This window comes from Micrasema longulum, unplaced genomic scaffold (assembly GCF_059751315.1).
Source record: "Micrasema longulum isolate JH-2025_06_02 unplaced genomic scaffold, ASM5975131v1 h1tg000051l, whole genome shotgun sequence".
Lineage (NCBI taxonomy): Eukaryota > Metazoa > Arthropoda > Insecta > Trichoptera > Brachycentridae > Micrasema > Micrasema longulum.
This window is the reverse complement of record NW_028277258.1, coordinates 1,523-24,050: the sequence shown is the minus strand read 5'-3', so window position 1 is coordinate 24,050 and position 22,528 is coordinate 1,523. Positions and strand designations below refer to the sequence as shown.

The following is a 22,528-nucleotide window of genomic DNA, read 5'->3' as shown; positions in this document are numbered from 1 at the left end:
ATCTTTCGTTGAAAGAAAATTTTTAATTAATCAAACAAGCACTTAAGTGCGTGATCAAAAAATATGTATGAGGTATGTAAACTTCTAACATGAGTTATTTTTGTAGAATCTATGTTTATTTTCTTGAAAAAACAAATGTTAGACTATAAATCGTTTATCAATGATTAAACAAAAATCAATTCAAAAATACCATATGGGTAGTTTAACTCCAAACTGCTCTCAAATTATGGAATCGATAATTCAAATGGTAGTAAAAATGGGCAGTTTGGAAGAAGAAGTAAAAGATTTAAAGCATATAACACAAAATCTCATTAAACGCAAGTGATTTGAATGGCCAAGCCGCACAAAAATAAGAAAGTGGACGCAGCAAACTCCGGTTACAATTGTCACTAAGCGGAGGCGATACGATTGTTTGAGCCATATACTGCGGATGCCACCTGGGAGCCTTCATTATTATTATTATTATTTTGGATAACTTACATAGCGCCATATTCGTAATACAATACCTCAAGGGCTCTTTAATAAATTGAATTAAAGCTTTTTAATTCGTAATTGTAATAAAACTATTTATTTTGTTGTCACATGCTACGGATTTATTCAAATGATTTGGAGAACAAGTGGGTTTATAGCTTTTTCCGAAACATCACTTCACTCTCACAGCCTCGCACTTTTGCTGGAAGAGCATTCCATCCCATAGGGCCTGCGACCGCAAATGCGCGTTCACTGAATTTAGTACGCTGTTTGCGTAGAGGTATAAAAACTTTTTCTCATGCCCTAGACGTAGCTGATCTAAGCGTAAGACGCCTGTCAGCTAGTTCGTCTGGAATTCATGGTTCCCTTAGATATTCCGGAGCAGAGTTGTGCAGTGATTTATACATAAACCAACAGAGTTTGTATTTCACCCTCTGTGGAAAACATAGCCAGTTTAATTTCCAAAGTAGTGGAGTGATATGACTGAACTTAGATATTCCGAAAATAAGTCTGGCTGCAGCATTTACTACAGACTGTAGGCGAGTCATTTTGTTTATTGGTAGACTTGCATAGATACCATAGTCTTAACCACGCTTACCTACTTTACAAGGCATCAGGTCCTCAATATACTGGACGTCGACTGCTGACTGTTCATCAGCACTTTATGTCAGAACTACGGGACGGGACAAATTCGACTCGGAAGGACGCTGGCAGCCAATAGAGATTCACGGAGACTCTTTGTGGACAATATATGCTTCAACTACGGAGCAGAAATGGAATGAGCCGCACACTAGAAACTACCGATAAGTGAGTATCAGGACAAAATCATTAAATCTAATTTCTTTTAAATGGTTCCATCATTTTACTTTAATTTGAGGGCAAATACTCTTATCTTTTGAAATGTTAAAAACAAAACATTTTAATTATTTATTTGTTTCCGAGCGAGAAATGATTTTTATTAATTTCAGCAGATTTGATTAGATAAGCTTAGTAGGCAGGCTCAATTTAATCTTTAATTTTTGTGATGAATTTTAAAATGCTATAAAAAGGCTGAAACAGTGAATTAATATGTACTGAAAAGAGTGGAAGTTGTATAGGCATTGGAGTATGTAAGTAAATAAATCGTTTTCAAAGACGATGGTTTAAATATATGTATTAACCAATTTATTTAATATTATTTTTAAAATCGAAAATCAACTTACACTAAACATAGTTATTAGTTTTCTGTTTTTAGGAAAAAAATAAAATCATCTTTTTCATTCAAAATTTTTTTGCATCGTATATTTTAAATGTGCACTTACAATATTTTCATGAACAAGCATTTCATAAATATATTAGGTTCGACTAAATCACAAGAAAACGGTATTTTTTTTAATGACGTATCATTATTTTTTTTCTAAAAGTGCATACATGGTTTTTCAGGGCCAGACCGCAAACCTTCAGAAGAACATTCCTAACGGTAGGCTTTAAAAAAAAACCTTATAAAATTTTTCCAAAAAGTCATTTACTTTTTTTTTTAAATAATGATCTCGAAATGGAGTTATTCTTTCAAAAAACATTGCGATAAAAACATATTTGACCAACGAAACGATACGCTCCAGACGCGGACTAGAGAAGCGGCTGGGTAGGAGAGAGGTAGGGGTTTGTGGAGGGACTGTTTGTCCGAAAATTAGAGATTTACACTGAATTTTTAAGGTACGTTTTTTTTTAAATGACTTTTTTAAATGAAGAAAAAAAAGGAAAGGATTTTTTTTTAAAACTTACCATGAGGAATGTTCTTTTGAAATTTCGCGGTCTGGCCCTGAAAAACGGGGTATAAAGCCTTACTTTAAACATTTTAGTTCATTAAGTTGAAGGTAGTGCTTGAAAATATTCAAATCAACGCATTTGTAAAAAAAAATATCTTTTAAATAAAACATACAAATAGAAAATAAAAAAAATTGACACCATAAGTTCTAGTCACAATCTTCAGAACTTTTTAGAAAGACTAATTACATTTATTTTAAATATTTTCAGATACAACATTGCAATGGGCAAGTTTTTGCAATTATTTCTACTTTTGGCAATTGTGGGTTCAGCTTTGAGCTACCACAATCCCAACTTCAAGGGAAAGAAGACCACCATGGTCCATCTTTTTGAATGGAAGTGGAAGGATATTGCTGCTGAATGCGAGAACTGGTTGGGACCCAAAGGATATGGTGGAGTTCAGGTAATTCAGAATACCAAACTGTTCCCGAAAAAAATACCCATTGCTTTTTGACATCAGATTGAGAGTACTTTACATTCTATTGTATATTGTGTTAATTTTATAAACAAACAAACCATCACGCTGTTTCCCTGTAAGAGCAGGTAGAGAAGATAGAACGCCACATCACTTTATCTTTGCATACATATCTTGCTTCCTCTATATTTGGACATCTTTCACATTAGTGAAACTATGTTTAAGAGGCAAATACTCTTGCCATTAGAGATTATAATACCTTAATAATGTCGAACCATTGCTCAAAGGTTCTTGATTTGATATAAAGTTCCAATTTAACGTTTTAAATCCTTTGTTATTTGTTATGTTACTTTGTGAATAAATAAATTTGAATTTGAATTTGAATCTTCTCATGCACGCCCGCCGATTATTCCGACTTTCAGCGTAGCCATCTTCAAGTATTTGTTGGATTTGGTCATGCTGTGTCTTTCTCGATCTTACTCTATTTCTGCATTCATCAATATTTGCATTGAGAGATCGTATTTCAAAAGCATTCAGCTTACCTTCATCCCTGTTTTTCCAAGTTCATACTTTGCTCTCATACATCAGGGTCTGGACCAGGACTCCATTGTGAACTAGCAATTTTTCCTCTTGCGACAAACATTTATTTGCCAGGGTTGCTTTAAGTGCATCGTTCACTCTGTTCCCGGCACTCACCCTCCTTTCAATATCTTTCTCAGTCATTCCTTCCATAATAAACATTATTCCCAGATACACAAATTCCTCTACTTGTTTCGTGTAACCCCATTTACAGTGATTTCACATTTAGAAATACTTTCATTTCTTTCAAAAACCTCACATTCGATTTATTTACATTCATCAGCAAATCGCTGCCCTTGCATACACCGTAGACTTTTGTTACTAAGAATTGCAGTTACGCTTATTTTTTATTTTTTTTGACATTTTATATACATAAACAATAAATATACATATAAGGGCGGGCATATTGCCTTAAGGCAATTTCTTCCTACCGACCCAAACCGTTTAGTTTGAGAAAATTATAAATACATGGACATATTGAAATTTTACAATTTCATACAAAAATTAAAAGCAAAGATTAAAAAAAAAAATATTTAAAAAAAAAATATTAACACTATACTATGAAGAGAGGAGAGGGGATGGAAAGGAAAGAAGAAGGATAAAGGAACTCTTGATTGTTAGCAACAGTTCAATCACCCATTTTCGGTTCGATTCTTAAGCCTTTCAGTTCTTTCAAACAGATATCAATAAGTATATTAATTTAAAATGTTTAATAACTTACGATACAGCAATATAATTTTATCGTATTTTCATATAGTTTTTCGTTTTTAGCTCTCTCCTCCAAGCGAAAATTTAATGGTTACCAGCAGAAATAGGCCATGGTGGGAAAGGTACCAACCTATTTCATACAAGCTAATCACCAGGTCTGGAAATGAAGCGGAGTTTGCTGATATGGTCAAACGCTGCAATGCCGTTGGAGTTAGGTAAATAAAACGAAACTCTATTTCGTCTCTGACCATCAGTATCATGGGATATTATTTTTATTTTGTCTCCTTTCTTCCAGGATCTATCCCGATGTTGTAGTTAACCACATGACTGGAACATGGCCAGAGAATGTTGGGACAGCTGGATCCACTGTTGATTTTGCCACATGGGATTACCCAGCCGTTCCTTTCACCAAGAACGACTTTAATCTTCCCATCTGTACTCTTAATAATTATAATGATCCCAATCAGGTTTGTTGCCGTTAATTTATATTTTATCTTTCGGACTATAAATCCTTTACATTAGTATAATTTTTTCCTAAGCAAATATTTGCGTTCTTATGATTTACTCAAATATTAAAAATTTTTGGCCATATTTAGCAGTTTATTATCAGAAAATGGTAATTATCTTGGAGTAGAGTGGAGTATTGATATGTCAATGGTTAAAATAATATGACTTACACCTATAAATAATTATACTATAATAACATATAACAACAGAGATGAAGAACATTTAAGGGAAGGTAATAAAGAATTCTAGGCATCTACAGGGCTTATGACCTGTCAATGGCTGGTTTAAGTGGTTACTTTACACACTGTGTAACATTCACCATTCTTCTTAAATGTTCTTCATCTCTGTTGTAATATGTTAATATAAACAGCTCCCCAGGGAGTCGAATCCAGTCCTTGTCTACAAAAATTTGGACAAACTCAAAATATTGTTAATACTATAATATTTGAAACACTATTAATCAATTAAACTTACCGTAAACTTGATATTTTAATACAAATATTAAGTAAATTAGTAACATTAAATTTGTTCATAAAATTTACAAATAACTGTGGGAAAACTTTTTTGTTTTGTTAACAAAGTATAATATAATTTGTTAGCAACGGTTATACTTTACACAGCACACGTAGCGAGAATCTATTTCCTATGTTACCCTTACAGCACATTCCATAATATATGTTGAAATTGGCTCCTATTTCTAATAATACTCTCAATTTGTGTTTTCTAACTTCAGACAAAAAAATCAATAAAATCAATAATCTTGTGGCTGTACCAGAAACAAAAATGCTAAAAATATGACGTAACTCATTCAAACCTACCCCGATCCTGAAACTTTTCTAACTTCCTTCCTTCCTTTCTTTCTTCCCTCTGACCCCCATTAATACGGTTTATATCGGAGCAGCCTGAAGATTTATTACAATGTTTTGAAAGAAACAAATGCCCCGAAAAGGTCTCAGGTATTGGCCTAATCTGATACAGTTTTATGACGCTGCGCCGTTCCAAATTAATTTTTGGAAAGCTTTCTGAAAACAAACTGCAAAATCCCTTTCTCCGTGGGCTTAAGGGATTCTACTAATCATGTTTAAAAATTCCAAAGATACATTGCTTAAACTTTTTTTTTTAAAATATAAAAAAAACTAAACGAAAACATAAATCATGATTTTGATCGTTCGTTAAATTAAGTAAAAATTACACATTTCAAAATCAACACATTCTCGCTGTGGGAGAGTATTTATTATTTGAGCCTTGTGGTGTTTATTTTGATGATCAGATTTTTCAAGTAGTAAACTTTTTTTTTTAATTTAAAAGGAATTAACAAAACATAAATAATTATGGGTCGTTTTCTAATTCAACAACGTTTTTTACTCAGTTTATTACATGCGAAAGAAACCAGTAATTTCTATCTCAAAACAGTCATAATCCACCCCATTTTTTATCCAGATACTTTTTGGTGTTACAATTTCATGGATATTTTTAGTACGTTCAAAACATTGTAGACTAGAATCCAACAGACATTGACATGAATCAACTAACATTACTTTAAAGTTCGTACCTCGGACCTATGATTCATGAGTCCGCAACACTAGCCTCGGGACCACAACCAAATTTTTAAAAATATGTTTTTTAGGTTCGCAACTGTGAGCTGATTGAACTGAAGGACTTGAATCAAGGAGCTGAAAATACCAAAAATAAAATTATCGAGTACATGAACAAGATGATTGATTATGGTGTAGCGGGATTCAGGTATGAAACAAAAAACAAATCTTTTTTTTTCTTTTGTATAAAAATAAAACAAAAAAACATTAAATTTATTTGACTTATCCAGAATCGATGCTGCCAAACACATGTGGCCAAAAGATCTTAAGGTAATCTATGAAAGTCTCAATGATCTAAACAAAGATCATGACTTCCCAGCAGGATCTAGACCATATCTTTTCCAGGAAGTTATTGATCTTGGAGGAGAATCAGTGAAGAGAGAAGAATATAGTCCTCTTGGAGCCATCACAGAATTTAGAGTAAGCCAATACCAAAAATAAAAATGAATTATCTTTAAAATTAATTCGTGATAACTAACAATTTATATATTTTAAAGGTGTGTGCTGAGCTTGGAAGATGTTTCCGTGGAAGAAATGCTCTTAAATGGTTAAAGAACTGGGGTGAAGGTTGGGGACTTCTACCAACTAATGAAAGTATTGTTTTCGTAGACAATCACGATAATCAGAGAGGTCATGGAGCTGGTGGTGCTGATATTCTTACTTACAAAGACCCCAAAGGTTACAAGGTAAAAAAATATGATCTTTTTCTCATAAATTTATAACTGGTAAAAATATTTTTTCATAATGGTTTTGTTTTAGGCGGCTATTGCTTTCTTACTTGGTCATGCTTATGCTGACGCAGCCAGAATCATGAGCTCCTTTGCATTTACTGATCCTGAAGTCGGACCTCCAATGGACGCTGATCAAAACACAATCTCTCCCATTATTGGTTCCGTAAGTTATCAAATCTTTTTTTATATTTTCTAAATACCACCTGATTGATTTGATTTCATGATAAACTAATCTTTTAGGATGGTACTTGCGATAAAAACTGGGTATGTGAACACAGGTGGACTGCCATTACTGGAATGGTTGCATTCCGTAATGAAGTTCTTGGGGAACCAGTAACTGATTGGTGGGATAATGAAGGCAGCCAAATTTCATTCAATAGAGGATCCAAAGGCTTTCTTGCCTTCAATATTGACTCCACCGATCTTACCAAGAGTTTCAAGGTTAGCCTTTCTCTCTTCTAAAAACCACTGTGTTCAATTTAGCTAGGTACTTTTGCTTCTAGATATTTAATTTTCCGTTCTATTTTTAGACTGCTTTGTCAGCTGGCACATATTGCGACGTCATCACTGGTGTGAAAAAAGGTTCTTCCTGTACTGGAGTGTCTGTCAAGGTTGATGATGCTGGAATGGCTTATATCAATATTTCTGCTACAGGAGACGAGGGTGTGGTTGCCATTCACATTGGAGTAAGTTGTAAAAAACATGTATCACCCAAATTTAAAAACGTAGAGCCAACTCAATTTAGTTTTTTAACAAGTAAGATAATGAAATCATAATGATATAAATATGGAAGTTAAGGCTTTTATATGGCTTATGATATATTATTGGCTAGTTTGAGTGGCCACTTTACATATTGTATAATATTTCTGCCTATTTTCGAATATCCGTGTTCTTTAAATTTTTCCATGTGTTTTTTTTTTTGTTGATTTAAGAGCTGAAATCATTATTCAGATTTATCTGACTGAATTTATTCATTTGCATGCTAGACAACGCCTTTAAACATATTTTTAAAATGTACACTTCTTGTTGGATCAAAGTTTGGCAGTTGTCAGTTTGTCCAAATTTTTGTATTTAAGCACTGGAATTCACAAAACTCAAAATTTTGTTCATAATCGCATCAATAAAAATTACACAGTTAGTTAAGTGGTCACTTAAATCATCCAATGACAGATTTTGAAACAAACAACAATTTTTTTAAAAATCAATGAATCTTTAAGATTTTATTTAGAAAACATAATGAGCACAACATACTTGTAAACAAGTACAAAGGTTTGAGTATCTTTTTAATTCATGAAACAAAAAACTTTTTTTTAGAATAGGTTATCATTTCTTCTGAATCTCTTAGTTTTTTTAATTAAGTAATTTATTAATTATTAAAAAAAATTATTATTGCATTTTATTTTTCAGGAAAAACTGTAATGTTGCTGTCTGAAAGATGATAACAAAAACATCAGATTAATTTTTAAAATGTTACGCTTAAATTATTTATCTTGGGTTGCTTAATTTTTAATTATGCTATCATACTTTTTTGAATAAACATTTAATAAAAAATATATAGTGTAGTTATAATTATTTATAATAATGTATTTTTATAATTATCCTGGTGGAAAGCATAGGAGCTCTTTCTTTAGTTAGAAATTGAAGGAAGAACACGATGTTGTTTTTGATGTGTCTTTATCATATGTTGTATAAACGGAGTTAATGAGTAAACGTTTAACTTAATATGAAATTATGTTGGAATAATTTATATAGCGCCATTTTAGTGAAATTCACCTCAACGGCGCTGTATAATAAATAAATATCCCAGCACGTCTTGCAGCTACAGAGCACATGGTTGGTTGGGATTCTAGTTCTTGGTCTTCAATTATGATATCTAGGAGCTAGATTATAGCACGTCTTGCAGCTACAGAGCGCATGGACAGTAAGAAATCTAGCCCCTGCTTACATTTTTTTATTTGACAATGAAGTTAAGAGTTTAAGTGATATTTTAAAAAACGAAATAAAAAACAATTTCATAAAAAAGAAGTTAGATTACAAGTCTTGCAACTACTGAGCGCATGGACGGTTGAAATTCTAGACCCGATTTACTAAATTTAGAAATTTGATAGTTGATAACATTTAAATTATATGATTTATATAATATGATAGCTTACATCACAAAAAGTCTTGCAGCTACAAAGCGCATCGACGAGTGGAATTTTAGCAACATTAGAATGATTTTAAAAAGTTTACAATAAAAAAATTAAAAAACACGATAATTTTACATCGAGCAAAGAACGAGTAAGTATAGCAATGAAGTGAAAATGTAACAGCACAAAAAACAAAAAACAAAAGACAAAAAACCGAAAAAAGATAGCATTCTTTAACTTATTATTAAGGTTCACAAGATTATAGACGATACTCGAACTCAAACTCGAAGGGTCCCTGTTTTGGGCAAACAGTTTACATGGTCTATTGTCCTTTTCCTAGTACATAACTGTAAAAACATTTGGTTCAAATTTGGTTGATCCCTGGGAGGTAGTAGATGCGCATCTGTGTGCGTAGTGTAGGTACCAAAGAATCTATTCGCTTCTTGTCAATTTTGTTTATTATTATTAGACGTGTGTTTCCCGCTTATAATATCTTTTTTTTTTTTTACTTTGATAAAGATGTCAGATAAACATGTGTATTACTTTTAATATTGAATGAGTTTTACGTGACACAAGAAAAAAATGTTATTTGTATTTTTAAATGAACGTAAATAGGTAGCACTATATTAAACAGAGACTATTTAAAAATAAATGGTTACATTTCAGCACTTGATCTTCACAAATAAACACATTTTTGAACATTTTTAACAGAAGCACAGTTATAAAATCAGAAGAGTTGGTGGCGTTTAAATATATTTTTGTTAGAACAAAGCGTCGAATATAATAACGTGCATAAAACAATGCTTTAAATTAATTATCTTTTTTCTCATTCTACACTTCTGGGTCCACATTTTTAAGCAATGTACTCAATGTTTATAACAATTGAACACATTTTTTAAATTTTAAATCAAAGTTGGAGAAAGGAACTAAACTTCACACCCAGCCTGTTTGGAGGCTGGGCGTTATATCTCACTGACTGACTGCCTCAAGTGATTAAGGATGCTACGATTTATAAATAGTAATTATCCAGTATTCACCATACTTGCTAGTAGGGAATTGAGGTTATATACTATTTCCTTAGAAATTTGATATTCGTGCCTTTTCAGTAATATGTTGTCAGTAATTTGGACGCCTTCTTGCCTTGTTTTGGGCTTGAAAATAGCTGATCATTTTTATGAAGTATAATAATGATATTGGAAACCAAACACAAATAATTAACTTATCGATCTCTTAATAAACGTAAAAATAGGCTGTCTGTTTTAAATTCCTGTTTAAAATACATTGAAATTAACTACTCATGACACTTAATACCTATTGCGAGTCTTACTATTATAGAAGGAGAGAGAGAACATATGAATCAGCCGACGCGCATAGTGACGGAGGGCGTTTCTGTGAAAATAAGCATCTTAAATATTGGTTGACCAGCTGGTTCGAGGATGAGGAATACACTCAGAGTAATAAGGTGCCACAGCTGTAAAGCCGCCCATGCCTTTGATCGACAAATGCGCGGAAAAGTTTTTGGTGTTTAGCCATAAAATTTTCAGTCCAACAGTCCAATGCGAAATATCGCACAGCAAATATTTGATCAATATATCCTCTTCTATTCACAAATTCATTTTTTATATCCCACACTCAATATTTAGTTTCTTTTCTTACTCTCTCAATCAGTTTTCTGTTGTATATCTTTCCAACAGCGCTCAAAAGGCTGATAGCTCTATAGTTTCTGCAATCCACCTTAGAGCTTTTTCCTTTGTATAAAGGCATAACAACAGCTTTACTCCAATCAGGGGGAGTGTATTCTCGCGTCCCCTGATATTCCATGTCGCAATTCTGAATTCTTGCGTTTTTGTCCTCTGTGCGCCCCCGCGGGAGGGGCGACTTGACGAATTGTGAGCCTCATCGAAGTTCGTCAAATGCATCCTCCCGTCCTACCTGCCTGCTTAATATAAGTTATGCAACCCCTCATACTATACTACCTAAATGCTTCATTTTACATATTAACTATAATATATTATAACAAATAACTTTTAATAGATTATTCCTTGGACTTACAGTATAAATTTTCATGAAAGTACCTAACACTAAAATACACCACAAAATAATTTAATTTACCTCTTTTGCAGTCATTTAAAACGTGTTTGTAAATGGTGTCTCTATTGTGTACCGAACGTGTTCATTTCTGCTGAAAGCTCGAGTCGCCGCGCACCGGTGGCGGTGGCATGTGAATCCCAGAAGTTCCAGCTGTTGATTGTCGCTCAGTGCGGCACCTGTCTGCTTAGCATTTTAAGGATTATGGCCTGTGCTATGGGTACTGGCTGTGACTGTCACCTGCGGACGTTCTGGTGCTCCAGAGAGTAGTAACACACGTTTTCTATCACTGTTGACATAAAGAGGTTTGAAATGGGCGAATGATTTATTTATTTATTTTATTTATACTTTCCTGTTTCTACCTTGATGAGGGGTGGTTTTAGAGCGACAGTAAAAAGGACATTGAAAGTTGTAAATTTAAATATTTGTTCGCACTTTTCTTACTGAATTTGGTTAGTAAAGGATGAAACATAATCAATTCGTAATGAAAAAAAAATGCTTGCTTGTATGAGTGAATCCGAGAAGAAAGACATTTAGTCTTTAAAACGGATTCGGGTATGTGGTGGATGCTTTTAATGTTCTGAGGGGTCTACACTCCGATGTTAAAATAAAATATTGCTTCAGAGATGTAATGAAATATTGTGTAAATGATGCGTTTATTATATCACCTTTAAAAGATATATTCAAAAAAATACTTATTTTCGTTCGTCCAAAGGGTTTTTTCCCCTTAAATCTTAAGATGGATAATCCAGTTAATAATAGTTTAAGACTTGAATAAATTAAAAACAAAGTTACTAATATTCATTTTATTCCATAAGTCAATCAAAAGACAATAATAATATGACGTGAGGTATTTGCTTTAAAAATCCATTAGTAACGCCATTAATCATTGTCCCTGACAGTTTTATTTTTAAATACAGATTAGATTTTAAGATAAACTTTAAAAATCTTTTATATAAAAGAAATTTATAAGGGACAATTAGTTAAAGAAACAAAATTTAGAACTGTAAGTTGATTTTTATATGATAATTTATTTTAAATCTGGGGGTTAGTGCTAAAGTTAATAATTATGGAGTGCTACAAGTGTACAAGTCAGTCACTTTGAGAATTTGTCAAAAGATGTGTTTGTTATGCATATGTCAAAACAGTGTTCCGGAATATTTTATAACATGTATGCTGTTGGCATAAACAATAAGAGTATTGTGATTTTTCGTGTAAAAAACATATCAGACACAAAAAATATTGTTATTTTCAGTAGTGAAAAAATTGTATAAGTTGATTTGGGTAAATTTATTTGAAAAACTCCTTCAGAAATAAACAATCCTCTACCTAAACGAATCGTTAATAAATTTTTAAAATCTCTAACTAACTAAATTTGTTTAAAATAACAGTGATCCTAAGTCTAATTTTTTGCGTAACTCCAGCAGTGATAATTTTAAGGGCCATGCAACACCTTAACTGGTATATTTCGTTTTATCTATCATGACGTAATATTAGTCAACCTGAAAAGTAATGCTGACGTTAATAATTATGACGTGAAATTGCTCTTGCAGTATTAAGTTTGAATATTTAAAAAAATTTAGAGATGAGTGAGGGTTTTGTTTTGTTAAAAATACAACATTTTATCACTATAATAATTTGTAATTTCTTTATAGATCAAAATTAAGGAAATTTTCAATGATGTTTTTACAATTACTCCTTGTGCTAGCATTGGCAAATTCGGCTCTATCAAACTTGGATCCAAACTTCAGAGAGTCGAGAAGCAGCATTGTCCACCTTTTCGAATGGAAGTGGTCAGACATTGCTTTAGAATGTGAGAGATTTTTGGGACCCATGGGATATGGTGGAGTTCAAGTAAGTTGGTTTGAACAGTTGATTTTGTAATTGAGATCTCCTAATTTAATTAATTTATTTTATAAAAATAAAAATCGAATTCGGATTTGATCTACTGAACAATTTATAATATTTTTAAAAACAAAAAAACTGTGACAATGGTTTCGCCTTGTTATGGCATTTTTGAATAATTGATTAAATAGATTGAATGTCCGTATATAATTAAATAATTTAAGGTAGGAACTAAAACAAAAAAAAAATGAAAACAATCATAAAATTCATGCATCAAATAAACCAATTCTATTACATTTTAAAAGCAAAGAGCGTAAACTGAATATACTTGAACAATTGGAAAGTAAAAAATATCTAAACAACCCTAATTTTAAAATAATAAATGAACAAACCAACCGATCTTCACCGCTATTAAACGTTTTAAAACATAGTTTTAATTTTCACATTTTTTCTTTGTGTACACATTTGCATGATGTGTTATTGATAGATAAATTGTTTTTAAACTGCAGTTATTTTTCGTAGATATTTTTAAAAATGAAAATATTGTTTAAAAAATATATTTTGGTTCACATAAATTTTTCATAATATTTCAATCATGTATTTAAATTAAAAAGAACACTAACGTATTATAATAATCAGCATAATTTCCGCCACAATTATCTAAAAATACAAAACTATAGAGGTTCGTTATCTCTCAATACATATGTATATACTTTATTTTTAATTTTTTAGAAAGACAAATATAAGTTAAAATTAAAATATTACAACAGAGATGAAGAACATTTGAGAGAAGGTAATATGGAAGTCTAGGCATCTACAGGGCTTATGACCTGTCAATGGCTGGTTTAAGTGGCCACTTTACACACTGTGTAACATTCACCATTCTGCCTATATTTGAACATCCATATTCCTTCAATTCTTTCATCTGTTGATGTTTGTGAAGTAAAAGAGCTGAAACCTTTATTTATGCGGGTGAGATTCATCTAATTGAATTATTTCACCTACATACTAGGCAACGCCTGAAAATATTATTTTTTCAATTTCTATACTTCTTCATGGACCTTCATAAATTACCTGTTGACAAATATAAGTACCTAAATCCCCCATTACCTGTTAAACACTAAGCCTTGCCCTTAACTATTGGTTTTTCCCACAATTATAATTATTGTAAATGGAAAACTTAATAATATTATTTTAACTTATTTAAGGTACTTGCTTTGAATTATATAACTATATAAAGACATTCTATTCATTTTATATTCACATTCGTTTGAAAATGTCCTAACAAGGCAAAAAAATTGTTACAATATTTTCGTTTTTATATTTTAAAAATTATTATTAAGTGTTCAGTTAACTCAAATCAGAGCTTGAATTTTATATTTATAAATACGAAGTTCTACGGAATAAACGTAAAATCCATCAATAATTCGTTTTTAAAATCAATGTCATTAAAAAACTAGATGTTTTTTTTAAACAAACCAAATAATTCAATAAAATGGAGTCCAAAATTTAATTTACAGAAGTAACAAACAGTTATTTCAAATAAATGGTGTTGATATTTTTCACATTTTTCTTTGGACCTAACTGAAAGTTATTTTACAATGCTTGATATGGAATGGAATTTCAACTTTTTATTAAGTTCTTAATTATTATTTACCAATGGTTTTATTTTAATTGTAGATATCTCCTCCAAATGAAAATCTGGTTATATCTAGCAAAAATAGGCCCTGGTGGGAAAGGTACCAACCGGTGTCATACAAATTGGTGACCAGATCGGGAACAGAAAAGGAATTCGCTGATATGGTTAAGCGATGTAACAAAGTCAATGTTGGGTAAATATTAAAATACTGTTTATTTTGAATGATTTAAACTTCTACAATATTTCCAACCTGATCTACAGTCGAAAAGATCAAACTTTATGCAGCTGAATATCAAATTCGTCGTTCGGCTTATTGGTGATACTGATTGAACAATCTTTCCACATAATCTACCCTGATATGGTTATCAACCACATGACTAGTTCAAGGAAAGAACATTTAGGTTCTGCTGGGTCTGATTCCGACTACGCTAATGGAGATTATCCGGGAGTTCCTTATACCAAATCTGATTTTAATACCCCCAACTGTCTTCTGGTTGATGAAAGCAATCCGGTTGAGGTAAGAATTGAAATATTTTAATAACGATGCTGTTAAACTAAGTTTAGAGATACATTTTTTTTAATATCTCCAAATTGAACCATAACAACAAAATTAATTTCACAAATTAGGTGAAAAATAGTGAACTTAAAGTTGAATTTTAAAATAATTTTTATTTAAATGACAGTATAAAAAAGTAACTTATCTGCAACTTTATGAGACTAGCGTTGTGTTTAGTTGGGACACAATTTATTTATTAAAATACATGTAGTTTATTTCACATTATTTGAGACATAAGTCCCAACTCCATGGGCTAAAAGTCATGTGTTGTGATGGGACGAACAATAAGTTGACATGTACATGAGTATATCACCTCAAATATAGGATCGAAAACACAAAAAATACTTTAAAAAAACAAATATATGGCACATCAATATGGTAAACAGTAAACTCAAACATTCATTATAAAATAAACTCATTCGTTTTGTTTTCGTTTATTTTTGTCAATTTCGTTTTCTATGAAAACCAGTAAAATTGTGAAAATTTATAAAATTATCATAAAACTGGTAAATTAATTATTAGAACTAAATATTATTCATAATTCTTCAGGTTCGCAACTGTGAGCTGTTTGGGCTAAAGGACTTGAATCAGGCAAATTCAAACACCAGATCTAAAATTATCGCATTCATGAACAAACTCATCGACTATGGTGTTGCAGGCTTTAGGTAAAATTTCTCATTTAACTCATTTTTAATTAAACGGAAACTTATATAATTATTTTGTTTTGTCGATTCTATTTCAAAAAATTATTGTTTTAAAATAACCTGTCTCTTTTCTTGCTCTGTTTGTAACAATTTAAAAAAAAAGAAATAAGATTCTTCTCTTTCTTCAAAAAGTTTTTGTGGTAAATAATTAGGTCTGGCGCAATATCCCATCAAAGAGTAAATTGATTGATTTTGATTTTAATAAACAAACATTTATTTAGAATTGACGCTGCCAAGAATATGTGGCCCAAGGATCTTAGTGAAATCTACAAAGAACTACACGATTTAAACATGGATCATGGATTTGCTGCAGGAAGAAGACCGTATATTTTCCAGGAAGTAATTGATCTCGGAGGCGATGCAGTCAAAAGGGAGGAGTACATAAAAATTGGAGCCGTTACAGAATTTAGGGTAACATCGCTTAATTGGTTATTCAGAATTTGTATCATATCGCATTCTGTAGAAAATACATTGTTCATACATTCATCTATAGATTAATACATTTTTTAAATATTATGGTTTAGGTAGGAATTTTAATTTTGGTCTTATTTTTCAGGCTGGAGTCCAAATCGGCAAAGCTTTCCGCTCTAAAATGTTGACTTCCTTGAAGAACTTTGGAGTTTCATCTGGTCTTGTTCAAGGACAGTCAAGTCTGGTTTTTGTTGAAAACCACGACAACCAGAGGGGACACGGAGCTACTGGGGAATACATCATAACATACAAAGAACCCAAAATTTACACGGTAAGCAAAAATGCTGTAACAATAATTTTTTAGATTAAGGTGATTGAAATATATTTTATTTGTTAAAACAGTATTTATTCTGTAAGTAAATAATTTAACCAATGATTATCAAAAGACACTTTTGTCAAATTTTTATAGTTTCCATTTTATGGCTTTATTTCAGAAACAAACCCTAAACCTCTGGTTTAATTCATAAACCACCTCCTTCAAACATTAATTTCATTTAGATATTATCCATTGTAGCTGTTTTATCTATGTAGCTGTATATTTTGGGTTTATTTCTAAAATAAAGTCGTAAAAATGGAAAGATTAAAAATTGAACAAAAGTGTTTATGTCTACCGGTTTTAAGACGCATCCGTCTCTTTGTCAGGACTCAAATAATTCCGTTAACACGCTTATTCGACTATTCACCTTCACCATAGAAGAAGTTGCACAGAGAAAAACGTTGCCGTTTTCGTGAGTAATCACTTCAAGAGTGTTGAAATATATATAATTTGACATTATTTTTCAAAACGAAGAGACGGGTACGTCATGAAATTAGTAGACATAGAAAAATCGGGAAGTAGTTTTACAGTAAAAAGTTTGACCACAAAGTAATGCTTAATATTACCTTTTGAAAGTTTAAATTTTTGCATACTTAATTCTCAAGTGATTATTTATCGAAATGAAGAAGTCGATTTTTTTAAAAAAGTATATCGAAATCAACTTATACGTCAGCAAAACATTTAAATGCGTCTTTCATGCCTAAATGAAGTTGTTGTGAACGAGAAATATATTTTGAAAAAAATTCGTTTGAAAAATTCTTGTTTGCTACTGAAAATTCTTTGATGAAAAAAAAACACTTTCTTTTTAGTTATTTAAGGCAAAAGGGTGGAAATTCTTTTATAACATTTAGCCAAGTTTTTATTTTTTTGATCAATAAAAAATCTCAAACTTTCAATTTTCATTTCAATTACGTAGAAAGCATTCCAAAATAATGCACACATACGAGTTTTTTTTATTAAACAATGTAACTTTAATTAGCTCTTCTGTAAAGCTGCTAAACGTCACTTAAGAACTTTGGTTTTTCTATATGAAGAGAAATAAAAGACGAGTTATACTTAAATCTGTATGTTTGGAATAACGAGTGACATGTTTTGTCGCTTTTGTGACATTTTCATTTGATATGGGTGTTCAATTATGGGCAAAGGCTCTGAGTATAAAGTAACCTTAAAATCCAATCGAAGTCAGAAGTCCCAATAATCCTAGGTACTCCACACTCCTTTAGCAAAAATGTCTTACTTTTCTGATATTTTACATGTTTTATTCGATCATTTCAGGCCGCTGTTGGATTCTTACTCGCCAATGCTTACGGACTTACTACTAGAATTATGAGCTCTTATGCTTTCACTGATTCTGATGTCGGACCACCAGCTGATAAGGATTTCAACATCCTCTCTCCCACGATCAACGAAGTAAGAAACTTTATATGATACGTACAATTGAGCATCATCGATTGTTGAATATTTATTAACCTAAAAATGATCATTGATTCAAATAATCTGGATTAAATTATCACTGTTGATATTTTTTTCAATTATCATCGTTTTTCCATTTGCACCTGGTGGTGCAACTGTACCCAGTGGTGTATGGTACCCAGTGGTGTAAAAAATAATGCACGGGTTCTACAATTACAACGTATATGTATATTTTTTTATACATAGAAAATAAAGTGATCAGTTTTGAACTTTGGGTGCCAGGGACGGTGAAATATTGCAGTTTAAAACCACCTTTTTAAAGTTTTAATGAAGAAAACCGATATTTTATTTTTATTTTCTTTAATTTGATATTTTAAAATCCACTTTGAGGCTTCGATATAAATGTCTAATTCTCATATTATGTCTCTGGTTTCATATTAATACTTATTGAGTAATTGGTTTGTTTACGTTTTTTTAAATTCCGTTTGTTGCAATTAGGTGTTGTCCCATAGCTAATTAATAAACTTTTAAAAGGTAATAACAACTTATAACGATTCTTTTCTTTTACAAATAGGATGGATCCTGTGGAAACGGCTGGGTTTGTGAGCACAGATGGCTCGCTATTGCTGGTATGATCAAGTTCCGGAACAATGTTCGCAATGAAAATACCGGTGCCTGGTGGGATAATGGTCGAGGGCAGTTTGCTTTCTGCAGAGGAAACAAGGGATTCGTTGCATTTAACTTTGACGCCGAGGACCTCGACAAAAGCCTCCAGGTACGTTTAAGAAATACAGTACTCGAATTAAAAATATCTTACACGATTAACCAGACTAAAAGATGCTTACTCGGGCGAAAGCACTTGCTCGTCAATAAACGAAAAAGTAAAATTAAACCAATAATTGTGTACATTAATACTTTTATCATAAGTATTCCTCATGCATGCGTTTGTATTAACGTTTTAGATCAGCATTAAAATATTAATTTTCCGAACACTCCTCTAGTGGAACGGAAGGCCTGTTGACTGCTGCCAACAGGCCGGCTTCTCCTGAAGAGTTTTAAGTGGTTTCTTCTCCACATAAGCAAATTCTGAGAAGTTCCTGATTGGCCCACATTAGTATATCCCTCCTGATCCCAACAGTTTAGATAAATTTAAAGAAATTTAATTGCAGAAAAATCCACTTTTGAAATATAAACCTTGTAAATAAATCAAGGTAAATAATAAAGCAATTTTCATAGAAAAAAATAATAAAAACAAGTATTAATGTACATTTTAAACAAGTATTTTTGTGTTTACTCAAATGTTAGAGCAATAATCATTTATTTACATTTTGTACCTGCATTGAAGTAATTATTTATATTTTAGACCTGTCTTCCTGCTGGCACGTACTGTGACGTAATTTCCGGAGTAAAAAGTGGAACAACGTGCACAGGAAAATCAGTTACTGTTGACAAAAATGGAATTGGAAAAATTGACATCAAGGCTGATGGAGAACAAGGCATCCTGGCTATCCACACTGGAGTTGCTCTTTGAAGAGCTTAATAAATAATTAGACTAAAAACATTGTTAACAAACAAGGATTTTTAAATATTTCAATCTTAAAAGAGGTATTTCAATAAACGAAAAATTCCGTCAACCATATTTAGTTTTTCTTTATTTTAATTTAAAATAATTAAACGTTTTGTAAATCAATATAACTAGGTAGCTACTAAAAAAACAAATAGATGATTAATACTGTTTTAACAATGATTGATTATGTCCAAATGCTTGCAGACTGGCTGGATTTCCTCCCTAGGCAGTTGTTCATATTTAAATTTAATTAAAGCCCTGTAAATGCCTAGACTTCCATATTTCCTTCTCAAAAATGTTTTCACTCTATGTTGAAATAAATTTAAATACTGTTTTTTATCAACGAAGCATCTTACCATTTAACCCATGTTTGAACGTGATTTTTTCCTCAATTCTTCCATCTATTGACGTTTGTAAACTAAAAGGGCTGAAATCTTTATTGTCGTAGGTAAGTTTCATTCGGCTGAATTTTCTCACCTAATAGGCAACGCTTTAATTTATTTATTTTTTTATACTCTTCTTATACCTGTCTTTAAGGTCTAGGATATTTGTATTTCATTAACTATTTTTTTACTAAAAAAATCCCCATTGGTTAATGAATTCTACACACTGTTTATTCCGTTAGCGTGATGGCATCCCATAAACTAAAAAACGTACATTTTGGAGCTGAAATATAAAACGCAACCATATTTACATAAAATGAGAGAAGAGAAGATAGTATTTCACCAAAGTGTCCACTGTGACCATTGTAGTCATGCTCGTACTTGAAGGGTTTCAACATCATCCTACTCTTTCACTGTCATCCGAGTATTATTCTGAAATTCAGGATGCCCCAGCTGTTTTGCCTGCTGACACCAACTTGGGTTGGATTTTTGACGAAAATCCAAAACCTAACTTTGCGTCTGCCTTAAGTCTGAAAATATCGAATCTCGATGATCTTGACGTTAATCTTGTCGTACATTCTTTTTATTTTCAATTATAGAGATTTTTATGCTTGTTTTAAAAAACAATATTCGACCATTACTCACTAAAAAAATCCCGAAATGGTTTCCTGCTGAAATCATCCATCGTATTCGTATTTAATACAAATATAACTGTTACTGGAACAAAACTAATTCAAAATCCGCTTATGAAAAGTTGAGCTGTTTGAGAAGAGAAACAAAGATTTAATCCTCTAAATTAGCAAATAAACGATTCACCCATGAAGCTGAAATAAATATAACGAATAATCCTAAACGTTTTTTGGAAATTTATGTCCGATAAACAAAGTGATTGCGACAAATTGAATTACATGATTCGGAAAAAAAATCGGTAAACCATGGGTTTTTAGAAATTTCTACGGGTTTTGCTGATTTTTTTCAATCCGTTTTTAGTACCAACATACCTTCACTCAATCAAGTCTTTGGAACCAAGCATTTTTTTGCCTGTATTCATTTCTTAAATAATGGAAAATGATTTGTTTTGGGCTTTTCGAAGACTTAAGCCAATTTTTTTTATTATCTTATTGTATCTTACATACTAAAAAACAAATTTCGATTTTTTTCAAAACCTTTACAACACATTAAACCTTTTACAGAAAAAAAAAAACGGACAAAAGTCACTCCAATTCACAAAAAAGGCAGCAAATCAGCTATTGAAAATTGAAGACCCGTAGGTCTATTATTAGTTCCAGCAAACTTTTTCGAGATGATTATACACTTCTTTGTCTATAATTTAGTCAATAATACCATATCGGATTACCAACACGGATTTAGACCAACTAGATCTCCTGCAGCAAATCTCTTCAATATTTCAAATCATACTCAGAATTTGTTGGATTTTTTTACGTCTAAATATTGTATTTACTAACTTTAAAAAGGCTTTTGATAAGGTAGATCACGATATTTAAATCCGACATAAATTCTGGAATTCCTCAAAGATTCAACTTGCTAAACTATTTATAAATGATATTGGTGACTCCATCAAAAACTCTACTTTCTCCTTACTGACAATACATCGTGTAAAGTGTATCTTATTTATATAAAAAAACTACGCAAGAACAACAGATGCCGCCTATGAGAATGTCAAAAAATGTAAATGACACCTGCTTTGACAAGAAATTATGTACTTGTACAACTTCTAAAAATTATGATGATGTGAAAAACGCTAACTTAAGGCAGAATTGTTATCTAGTATGAAGTAAAATGTTATCTAGCGTGCTAATAGATCAGTCAAACCAGCCAATGACAGATCGTAAGCCTTGTAAATGCGTAGATATCAACATTTTTCTTCATCTTTTTCTCATTCTTCAATGAAAAAAAATATTTTGAAAAATAAATAAAAAAATACCTTATTCTACATCAACATTGTTTAAATCACGTCTGAAGAAATATTTTATGTTTCATTCTTGAATTATCTCTTTAATTTAATTTTTTTCTCATAGGTATTTTTTTTTTCTTTTTTTTTTTCTTTTATTCAGGACACATACAGTACAGTTACAAAGTTTAATACTTTACACAATTAGACTTAATTCTAATGGACCAGTGAAGTTTCCATATTAAAAAGCAATCATATGTAAGGTTAATTATGAAAGTATAAAAAAGAGAAGGAAAAAGAAAATATAAATGAAAGTTGTTTAAAAATTAAAATTTAAGTAAAAAAATATATTTTAAGGTTTGTAGTTTGTAGTGAGTATTTACAAATGGAAATAATATTAAAAATGAAGAAAATTTGTAAGAGTAATTAAAAATTAAGAATGGAAATAAAGAATGAAAAACATGCTCAGATGTAAAAATAAAATAAAATAGTAATAACATTTTTTTAAAAAAGGAAAAACATAATCACATATTTATTTTAAGGGATTCAAAAAAACGATGAGAAGAATCTTTAAGTGAAATATAAGACAGTAAATTTAAATTTAGGTCAATTTAAAAACATCTTCAAAATTAATGACACATTATAGTAAGAGCAGCAATATATTGATTTTATTAACATATATAATATAAGTAA

The 22,528-nt window shown here is 31.3% G+C and overlaps 2 protein-coding genes across 2 annotated transcripts; both read left to right on the top strand.

Moving 5' to 3' along the window:
• Window positions 1-1,541: 1,541 nt before the first annotated feature.
• LOC148285169 (alpha-amylase 2-like) lies at window positions 1,542-8,262 on the top strand. The gene is made up of 12 exons (XM_088229382.1): window positions 1,542-1,580; window positions 2,488-2,680; window positions 4,043-4,194; window positions 4,275-4,446; window positions 5,757-5,765; window positions 6,114-6,229; window positions 6,312-6,501; window positions 6,579-6,767; window positions 6,841-6,975; window positions 7,053-7,253; window positions 7,343-7,498; window positions 8,220-8,262. Exons 2-12 carry the CDS (start codon window positions 2,501-2,503, stop codon window positions 8,229-8,231), a joined length of 1,512 nt encoding a protein of 503 aa, XP_088085508.1. The 5' UTR covers window positions 1,542-1,580; window positions 2,488-2,500; the 3' UTR covers window positions 8,232-8,262.
• Window positions 8,263-12,706: 4,444 nt separating this feature from the next.
• LOC148285168 (alpha-amylase 1-like) lies at window positions 12,707-19,610 on the top strand. The gene is made up of 9 exons (XM_088229373.1): window positions 12,707-12,883; window positions 14,555-14,706; window positions 14,859-15,030; window positions 15,619-15,734; window positions 15,995-16,184; window positions 16,330-16,515; window positions 17,836-17,970; window positions 18,548-18,748; window positions 19,337-19,610. The coding sequence occupies exons 1-9, from the start codon at window positions 12,707-12,709 to the stop codon at window positions 19,502-19,504; spliced, it is 1,497 nt and encodes a 498-aa protein (XP_088085499.1). The 3' UTR covers window positions 19,505-19,610.
• Window positions 19,611-22,528: the final 2,918 nt, after the last annotated feature.

Coding starts and splice junctions, on each gene's coding strand:
- LOC148285169 (XM_088229382.1), top strand. CDS start 2,501: ATGGGCAAGTTTTTGCAATTATTTCTACTTTTGGCAATTGTGGGTTCA. Junction 2,681..4,042: donor AAGGATATGGTGGAGTTCAG/GTAATTCAGAAT, acceptor TTTCGTTTTTAG/CTCTCTCCTCCAAGCGAAAA. Junction 7,254..7,342: donor ATCTTACCAAGAGTTTCAAG/GTTAGCCTTTCT, acceptor TTCTATTTTTAG/ACTGCTTTGTCAGCTGGCAC.
- LOC148285168 (XM_088229373.1), top strand. CDS start 12,707: ATGATGTTTTTACAATTACTCCTTGTGCTAGCATTGGCAAATTCGGCT. Junction 16,185..16,329: donor GAGCCGTTACAGAATTTAGG/GTAACATCGCTT, acceptor CTTATTTTTCAG/GCTGGAGTCCAAATCGGCAA. Junction 17,971..18,547: donor TCTCTCCCACGATCAACGAA/GTAAGAAACTTT, acceptor TTTTACAAATAG/GATGGATCCTGTGGAAACGG.